This window comes from Oncorhynchus clarkii, chromosome 32 (genome assembly GCF_045791955.1).
Source record: "Oncorhynchus clarkii lewisi isolate Uvic-CL-2024 chromosome 32, UVic_Ocla_1.0, whole genome shotgun sequence".
NCBI classification, from domain to species: domain Eukaryota; kingdom Metazoa; phylum Chordata; class Actinopteri; order Salmoniformes; family Salmonidae; genus Oncorhynchus; species Oncorhynchus clarkii.
Genome location: NC_092178.1, coordinates 8961729 through 8971728, shown reverse-complemented (window position 1 = coordinate 8971728; position 10000 = coordinate 8961729). Strand labels below are relative to the sequence as shown.

General features: G+C 51.6%; 1 protein-coding gene across 1 annotated transcript in view; it reads left to right on the top strand.

The window, feature by feature from the left end:
* The first annotated feature begins 4528 nt into the window (after positions 1 to 4528).
* LOC139391615 (transcription factor Gibbin-like) overlaps positions 4529 to 10000 on the top strand; it is a 5833-nt gene continuing 361 nt past the window's right edge. Inside the window, exons 1-4 of the mRNA XM_071138986.1 lie at positions 4529 to 5854; positions 6011 to 7749; positions 8054 to 8271; positions 8305 to 9716. Of these exons, the coding sequence (XP_070995087.1) occupies positions 4529 to 5854; positions 6011 to 7749; positions 8054 to 8271; positions 8305 to 9716 (4695 nt within the window). The remainder of the gene's footprint in view (positions 5855 to 6010; positions 7750 to 8053; positions 8272 to 8304; positions 9717 to 10000) is intronic.

Sequence of the window (10000 nt, the reverse complement as noted above, 5' to 3'; positions counted from 1 at the left end):
AAACAAGCAAGATTTCTGGCTCTCACAGACCTGTAACTTCTTCTTTAAGAGGCTCCTCTGTCCTCCACTCGTCACCTGTATTAATGGCACCTGTTTGAACTTGTTATCAGTATAAAAGACATCTGTCCACAACCTCAAACAGTCACACTCCAAACTCCACTATGGCCAAGACCAAAGAGCTGTCAAAGGACACCAGAAACAAAATTGTAGACCTGCACCAGGCTGGGAAGACTGAATCTGCAATAGGTAAGCAGCTTGGTTTGAAGAAATCAACTGTGGGAGCAATTATTAGGAAATGGAAGACATACAAGACCACAGATAATCTCCCTCGATCTGGGGCTCCACGCAAGACCTCACCCCGTGGGGTCAAAATGATCACAAGAACGGTGAGCAAAAATCCCAGAACCACACGGGGGGACCTAGTGAATGACCTACAGAGAGCTGGGACCAAAGTAACAAAGCCTACCATCAGCAAGGGCATTGAAGATGAAACGTGGCTGGGTCTTTCAGCATGACAATGATCCCAAACACACCGCCCGGGCAACGAAGGAGTGGCTTCGTAAGAAGCATTTCAAGGTCCTGGAATGGCCTAGCCAGTCTCCAGATCTCAACCCCATAGAAAATCTTTGGAGGGAGTTGAAAGTCCGTGTTGCCCAGCAACAGCCCCAAAACATCACTGCTCTAGAGGAGATCTGCATGGAGGAATGGGCCAAAATACCAGCAACAGTGTGTGAAAACCTTGTGAAGACTTACAGAAAACGTTTGACCTCTGTCATTGCCAACAACGGGTATATAACAAAGTATTGTGATAAACTTTTGAATATTGACCAAATACTTATTTTCCACCATAATTTGCAAATAAACTCATTAAAAATCCTACAATGTGATTCTCTGGATTTTTTTTCTCATTTTGTCTGTCATAGTTGAAGTGTACCTATGATGAAAATTACAGGCCTCTCTCATCTTTTTAAGTGAGAGAACTTGCACAATTGGTGGCTGACTAAATACTTTCTTGCCCCACTGTAAAAGTCTCCAACTTCAGCGATTTTTGCAATTCGTTCCAGTCACAGGCAGCAGAGAACTGGAAGGAAAGGCGAGGAAAATTGAGACTCTGCATGCAGAATTCTGCAAAAATATCCTCCGTGTACAACGTAAAACACCAAATAATGCACTCAGAGCAGAATTAGGCCGATACCCGCTAATTATCAAAATCCAGAAAAGAGCCGTTAAATTCTACAACCAACTAAAAGGAAGCGATTCCCAGACCTTCCATAAGGAAGCCATCACCTACAGAGATATGAACCTGGAGAAGAGTCCCCTAAGCAAGCTGGTCCTGGGGCTCTGTTCACAAACACAAACAGACCCCACAGAGCCCCAGGACAGCAGCACAATTAGACCCAACCAAATCATGAGAAAACAAAAAGATAATTACTTGACACATTGGAAAGAATTTACAAAAAAACAGAGCAAACTAGAATGCTACTTGGCCCTAAACAGAGAGAACACAGTGGCAGAATACCTGACCACTGTGACTGACCCAAACTTAAGGAATCTTTGACTATGTACAGACTCAGTGAGCATAGCCTTGCTATTGAGAAAGGCCGCCGTAGGCAGACATGGCTCTCAAGAGAAGACAGGCTATGTGCACACTGCCCACAAAATGAGGTGGAAACTGAGCTGCACTTCCTAACCTCCTGCCAAATGTATGACCATATTAGAGATACATATTTCCCTCAGATTACACAGACCCACAAAGAATTTGAAAACAAACCCAATTTTGATAAACTCCCATATCTACTGGGTGAAATACCACAGTGTGACATCACAGCAGCAAGATTTGTGACCTGTTGCCACAAGAAAAGGTCAACCAGTGAAGAACAAACACCATTGTAAATACAACCCATATTTATGCTTATTTATTTTCCCTTTTGTCCTTTAACCATTTGTACATCGTTACAACACTGTATATATATATAATATGACATTTGAAATGTATTTTGGAACGTCTGTGAGTGTAATGTTTACTATTAATTTTTTATTGTTTATTTCACTTTTGTTTATTATCTACTTCACTTGCTTTGGCGATGTTAACATATGTTTCCCATGACAATAAAGCCCCTTGAATTGGAATGAAAGGGAGAGAGAGAATACTGTGAGAGACAGTGAGAGAGGGAGAGAGAGAATGACAGAGTGAATTGAATGGAGTGAAAGATCGAAGGTCTGTAGGTGTTATTGATTATGTGTGTATGTGTCTAGGCGAGGTTGTGTGTCCCCAGTTGTATCATTAAGCACAGGAATGTAGAGGTTTCTCCTTGTATGCAACCTCTATCTCCACCCTCCTCGCTCTCTGATCCCCCCCCCCCCTCTCTCTCTCTCTCTCTGCTATAATCAGAGACATATGTTGGAGAGGAAGGCTGGCTGATGATGAACAGGATTGTGTTTAGTGTGTGTTTGGCATAAGGATGTTTAAGCTACCATTCCATTCTCATTTATCTTTAAAAAAAGTTATATATATATATATATATATATATATATATATGTTTATCCCTCTATCTATCTGTCTCTCTCTCTGTCTATCCCTCTATCTATCTGTCTTTCTCTCTGTCTATCCCCCTATCTATCTGTCTCTCTCTCTCTGTCTATCCCTCTATCTCTCCCTTATCTCTCCATCCCTCCACCAATCAGAATGTGAGTTCTATTCATCATTTCTCTGCTTCCCTCTGCTGGTTAATATTCACATATTCCATATTCACTGTACAGGGTGTGTGTGTGTGTGTGTGTGTGTGTGTGTGTGTGTGTGCGTGCTCATCTAGTCAAACATCACGGCTATCCTGTTAACATCTCTCTCCTCTCTCTGTCGCTCTCTCTCTCTCTCCCTCTCTCTCTCTTTCCCCCTCTCTCTCTCTCCTCTCTCTTTCCTACTCTCCTACTCTCCCTCTGTCTGTCTGTGTGTCTGTCTCTCTCTCTCTCTCTCTCCCTCTCTCTCTCTCTCTCTCCCCCTCTCTCTGTCTCTCTCTCTCTTTCTCCCCCCCCCTCTCTCTCTCTTCCCCCCGCCCCCCCCTCTCTCTCTCTCTCTCTCTTTCCCCCCCTCTCTCTCTCTCTTTCCCCCTCTCTCTCTCCTCTCTCTTTCCTACTCTCCTACTCTCCCTCCCTCTGTCTGTCTGTCTGTCTGTCTGTCTGTCTCTCCTCTCTCCCTCTCTCTCTCTCTCTCTCTTCCCCCCGCCCCCCCCCCCCTCTCTCTCTCTCTCCCCCCTCTCTCTGTCTCTCTCTCTCCCCCCCTCTCTCTCTATTCCCCCCGCCCCCCCCCTCTCTCTCTCTCTCCTCTCTCTCCTCTCTCTCCTTATTTCTCGCAGCTGAGAGAAAGAGTAGAGTGTATAGTGTGTGCATTTACACTACTGCGGTACTGACGACCCAATGAACTGCAGACAGCCAGCCAGACCACAGGATATAAAACACTATCGACCATATAGCTCAGGAGTTGATTGTTAAATGCCAGCTTTGGGATGTTATGTTGTGTCAATGTTGTATCAATGTTTCTTCTTGGTTACAGTAGAAGAATAGTTTCCCCCCCAAATTCAAGTATGTTACCTCAAAGTTACTGGATCTGTTACGTTAATGTAATTGTGGTCCAAAATGAATGTTTCCAAACGATCCCAATCCAAAATGAATGTTTCCAAACGATCTCAATCCTAAATGAATGTTTCCAAACGATCCCAATCCTAAATGAATGTTTCCAAACGATCCCAATCCTAAATGAATGTTTCCAAACGATCCCAATCCTAAATGAATGTTTCCAAACGATCCCAATCCTAAATGAATGTTTCCAAACGATCCCAATCCAAAATGAATGTTTCCAAACGATCTCAATCCTAAATGAATGTTTCCAAACGATCCCAATCCTAAATGAATGTTTCCAAACGATCCCAATCCTAAATGAATGTTTCCAAACGATCCCAATCCTAAATGAATGTTTCCAAACGATCCCAATCCTAAATGAATGTTTCCAAACGATCCCAATCCTAAATGAATGTTTCCAAACGATCCCAATCCTAAATGAATGTTTCCAAACGATCCCAATCCTAAATGAATGTTTCCAAACGATCCCAATCCTAAATGCATGTTTCCAAACGATCCCAATCCTAAATGAATGTTTCCAAACGATCCCAATCCTAAATGAATGTTTCCAAACGATCCCAATTATAAATGAATGAGAATGATTGGTATCATCTAATTCCATCTTCTCCCTTTAACATTACGTTGATTCTCTGTTAGAATCTACTGTTTGGAGTGTGTTGAATGTATGTACCCCTCTCTCCTCAGCTCCCTAAATTCTCTGGATAGAGGCATGTGACTTCAGCAGACCACACATAAACAGACGGAGAGAGAGACGGAGAGAGAGACAGAGAGAGAGAGCTCACTGGGGCCTCAACACTCTCTGACATCACCATCCCCTCTGTGACATCACTCTGACATCACCATCCCCTCTGTGACATCACTTTGACATCATCATCACCATCGCCCTCTGTGGATGAGCCGCCTGTCTGGACGCCTGCGGTCAGGTGGAGGTGGGGGGGTGGGGCGTGACGTTGGGGCCTTGGCGGCGGAGCAGGGGTGTGAGGGGGAGCTGGCGACGTGGGGGAGGGAGGTGGCAGCAGCAGCAGGGGTACAGGAGAGGGTCATAGTGGAACCCAGTGCTGAGGCTGGAGCTCAAGGGACCCTTGACCTTTCACCATCACCCTCGCCCCCCTCCCTGGCCAACGGGGTTCACCTGCACAGGAGGCCTGGCCTTGGAACACGCCGACGCTGGCAGACAGAGACACACACACCAGGACAGACAGGAGTCACAGGCATGCAGATTTACACGGATCTCCAAATGCACACACCTGCGGACACTCACACACACCTAGCCGCTAACACACACATGGATGCTCACACACACTCGGACTCTGCCGGTCCAGAGCAGCCCAGGACTGTTTCATCACCAGAGACTCACACCAGATCACCTCAGCGACAGGTCCTCTTGCCTGTCACTCATTCAGCCTGCACCAATCAGCAAGTTGCTCCCTCTCCCTGCAGCCCGCTTCCTCCACCCTCTGCAAACAGAGACAGGCCCCCGGCCATTAGCCCTGCCCATATTGGACCAACACCTCTGGATCTCTCTAAACCCTCAAGAGCTATTGGCCCAAATCCTACAGGCCCTTCTCTTATTGGTCCATCAGGTTCAAACCCTTCTACTATTGGCCCAGACCCTGTAGATCCCTCCCCTGTATCTGTCGAAGGAGAGAGGAAGTATGCGCTCCGTAGCTCCGGTCGACCTCGCTTCCCCTGCCAGCTACGCAAGTCCTCCCGCATCCGCCGATCCACCGAGGATGGAGAGAGGAGGGGAGGGAGGGAGAGCGAGAGGGAGGAGGAGATGGCAGAGGAGGAAGAAGAGGAGGAGAAAGAGAGGGTGAGTGTACATGTAAAGGTAGAGCGCCCCACAGTGGAGGAGGGTTTACCTGCAACCTCGAAGCCTGCTGACTCAGCTGTACCTGTAGCACCACGCCCTTCACCACGCCCTACACCACGTCCTACACCACACCCCACCTCTCACTACGCCCCCCGGCCAGCGCCCAAACCCAGAACTTCAACCAAACCCCAACCTAGACCTTCAACCAACGCCAAACCAAAAGCCCAACCCAGACCATCGATGAAAGCCTCGCCCAAAGCTTCGCCCAGACCAACGACCAATCCCAGACCAGCAACCAATCTTTCGCCTTGTCCATCGATCAATACCGTGCCCCAGCCGACAGTGAAGAAGGAGGTGCCTGATGATCTAGTTCCTCCCACTAAACAGAAACGGCGGTTCGTTGGTGTGAGTTCAAGTTTCAGCATATTATTACCCACAAAGCAGTCAAAACAACCCAGAAGCCATGTTGTTATTTTGTTGTCTGACATCAACCAGATTTTAACTAGGAAAATAAGGGTTATAATATGTTTTTTATTGTGTTTGTTTTTGTCTGTTTCCCAGGTGAGGCGTATTGTGGTGAAGGTGGCTCGTATCCCGGTCAACCTCAGCCGACGCCAAAAGAGCTACAAGATTTCCTCCATGGAGACCGTTGTCGGACCGGAGAGGGGCGGGGCCAGTGGCGAGGGGGGGTTGGAGGGAGCAGAGGGGGTGACATCGGTGGTCCGAGAGCCAACTGCGCTCCTTCGCATGAAGAACAATGGGAAGAATGTGATGGTCATGTTCCCGCCTGGAGAACTCCCGGTGATCCTGAAACGCAGACGTGGCCGACCTCCCAAACAGGTTGTACCGGGAATGCCAGATAAAACAGGTGGGAATTTTGTCGCTGCCAGTGGGAACGGCGAGCCCAAGAAACCTCGTCGGCGCCGGCGGGCCAAGCTCCCATCTCCGCAACCGTCGTACGTGAACGACACCAACGACGTCAAGACAGAGTACGGAGACGTTCTGTCCAAACTGGCGTTCCTAAACCACCAAACGCCTGCCACCGGCCGCTGCTCCCCACCACGCTGCTGGACACCCAGCGAACCGGATAGCTTTCACACGCCGTCCAACAACCCTGGGATCTCCGCCCTGCTCCACCGACTCACAGGGTTTAGACGCAGGGGAGGGAGGGGTGGTGGCGTAGGGGGCAGGGGAGGAGGAGCAGGAGGGGCTGGGTGTGAGAGCTTCAAGAGCTCCTTCAGTGACTTCTTCGAGACGATCGGGAAGAAAAGGAAAGTGGCTCTGTCAGAACCAGGGTTACCCAAGAAACGAGGGAAGGGTGGGGGAGGCAGGGGAGGAGGGGTTGCAGGGGGGGAGATGGGGGCTGGAGGTGAGGGGTGGAAGCCGATGAGAAAACGACGCTCGTGCAAGAATGGGGTTCTGAAAGGGGAGGCAGGAGGTCAGCTGGAGCAAGACTGGTCTAATGGTGGAGGTGTCTGGGAGGATGACCGGGGAGGGGAGAGGGAGAGAGGGCCGGGGGCGTACCAGGCCTGTGGCTCCCTGAGGGGGGACTTCCTGCCCTGTGAGGGGGGAAGAGCAGGTGCATACGGAAGCCCTGGGGGCAGCAGAGAAGGTGGAGGTGGTGATGAAGTGCAGGGTTTGTTCGCTGGATATTTTCGCTCCCTGCTCGACTCAGACGACTCCTCCGACCTCCTGGATATCTCCTCCTCTCGGCCTGACCCCAGGAAACCTCCTCCCACCCCGGGCTACGACTCCTCCAGCACTGCACCCGGCCCAGGTTCTCGCTGGTCCCCAGCCTTCCCCAAGCGCAGCCCCAAAGGAGAGGCAAGGGAGAACCAAACCCAGGTCTCTTCGTCCTCCTCTTCCAGACCTCCTTACAGCTACTACCTTTCCCAGAACTCCCCCACCACTTCCTCCTTCCCCAAGTCCACCCCTCCCTCCCTCTCTCTGCCTCGCTCTCCCAGTTCCCCCCATCCCTCCTCCTACGGTCACTACCCATCCGGCTATTCCTCCTCCTCTCCTGCGGGGGGCAGTGCAGCACCACAGAGACCCACAGACTGCAGCTTTACAGCCTACGGGGCAGCAGGGCTGGATAAGGCCTCCACAGTCCCCCCCGTGGGCCAGGGTCAGATGGGCTATTCCAATTTTTCCAAGCGTGGATATGGGGGCTACCCAGGGCAGGTTGGACCATCCTCTCCAGGGGGTGGAGGGTATATGGCCATGGCCAAGAACAACCCCTTCCATTCCTCATCATCTCCAGAGGGTTACAGACACTACCCCTCCAACCAGTGGAACTGCAAGTAAGTAGCTTCAGGTCTAAATTGTCTGGAACCACAGAGTTTTAGATTAGAGTACAATCCTACCCTAACTTCTTCTATAGTTGTATGTGTTTGAGATTCCTTAACACCATAACACTAATCCCTTACAAGCATTTTGCTACACTCGCATTAACATCTGCTAACCATGTGTATGTGACAAATAAAATTTGATTTGATTCCCTGATCTATAAATCACTTTGGGTCCTAAATAAGTACTTCTTAAAGCCCTTGTCCAACTGTGCAGTTTTAAGAAAATAGAGGGAATAAAATGTGCTGTGTGTTGCAGGCAGGCCTCCAGTGGCTGGGCGTGGGACAGTCTGGCTCATCATTACCCAGGAGGCTACAGTGACTACGTCACCCCAGGCCCCAGCGAGCCCAAAGACATCCTGGACATCTCTAACTACACCCCACAAAAGGTCAAGCGACAACCCTTCCTCGAGAGCCTATCAGAGTCCTCCTCTGACTCATCCCACCTGGGGGTCACCGGGTCAGGAGGCGGGGTCAGTACCGGAGGTGGGGGCGGAGGCTCGGGTTCAGGTTCCGGAGGTGGGGCTTACAGGCAGGGTGGAGGCAGGGAGTCTCTTCCTATTGGTGGAGAGGGAGGTCAAGGACAGTCCAGCCTATCAAGTCTGGAGAAGTTAATGATGGACTGGCATGAGAGCGCCTCAGGCCCCTCTTACAACTGGAGCCAGAACGTTCTCTTCCAGGGGCAGGGAAAGCCCGGGCGGGGGCGCAGGAAACGGAATGCTGCCGAACCCCAAATGGAAAAGGAGGGGGGTGGTGGACCAGGACCGGAGCCCCCCCCAGACTCTCCCACCAGCCCCCCAGCCCAGACACAGTCCCACACCTCAACCCAGGGCTCTGGTGCCAAACGCAGTGGGATTGGGGGGCGGCAGGGCAGGGGGGCGAGGGGAGGCAGGGGACGGCTGTGCCCGTCCCCAAGAGAACGCCCCCCAGGGGGGAAGAAGGGTAAGGCTGCTGGGGTTGGGGATGGAGGAGGAGGGGGTACTGCTCAGGGGGGGTTGTTCCAGGAAGGCCTTGACTACTTCAGTGGAGACAGCAGCAGCCTCTCCCCCCTCCCTACCCCTGCCCTACACCTTGGTTACCCCTCCGAGCCCTGTGAGTACCCCTCCCCAACTCCTTACTCCGCCCACCCCTCCACCCCGTCCTCAGAGGAGCGCTACCCAACCCTCTTCCCTGGCGAGGCCTCATCCTCCTCTCTGTCCCCTGGAATGACTTCCACATCCTCCTCCTATCCTCCCAAACTATCACCCGCCCCCCAGCCCTACCACCCCCCTCTCACCCCTGCTCCTCCCCCCTCCTCCTTCTCCCCGTCCTGCTCCCAATCGCCACGGTTACTGGCCCACTGTGGAACAGCGCTGAGCCCCCCCTATCGTAACCCAGCAACCATCTCCAAGGACCATTTCACCTCCCAGTATGATTCTCCCAGCTGCTGTAGCTCCCCTTGTTGGTACAGCGGGGCATCGCTCAGTGGCAGCACCAGCCCTCACACTAACACACACAACGCTACACACACACACACTAACACACACGACAACGCACACGTACACGCTAATGTGAACCCTCACGCTAGCCCTAACAACCATCCTGATCCTAACGCTTCTGCACACCCACACACCAACACACCGACACACACCAACACACACCCACACACCAACACACCGACACACACCAACACACACCCAAACCCCAACCCTCACGCAAACATGAGCCCACACACACACTCCAACCCCAACACCAACCCTCACACGCACAACAACCCCCATAGCAAAAAACACCCGCACACCAACACACACCACCTTCATTCAAACCACAACCAACATCTTCACCCCCACACTCACACTCATCCTAACATGTATACAAAGCCCACCCTACACACTAGCCCCCACCCCCACCCCAACCCTAACCTCTCCCCTCACCCCAACACTAACCTCTCCCCCCACTCCCACTCCCACCCCAACCCTAACCTCTCCCCTCTCCCTCACCCCAACCCTAACCTCTCCCCTCACTCCAACACTAACCTCTCAACACACCCCCACCCCAACCCTAACCTCTCCCCCCACTCCCACCCCAACCCTAACCTCTCCCCTCTCCCTCACCCCCACCCCAACACTAACCTCTCCCCTCTCCCTCACCCCCACCCCAACCCTAACCTCTCAACACACCCCAACCCTAACCTCTCCCCTCACCCCAACCCTAACCTCTCCCCTCA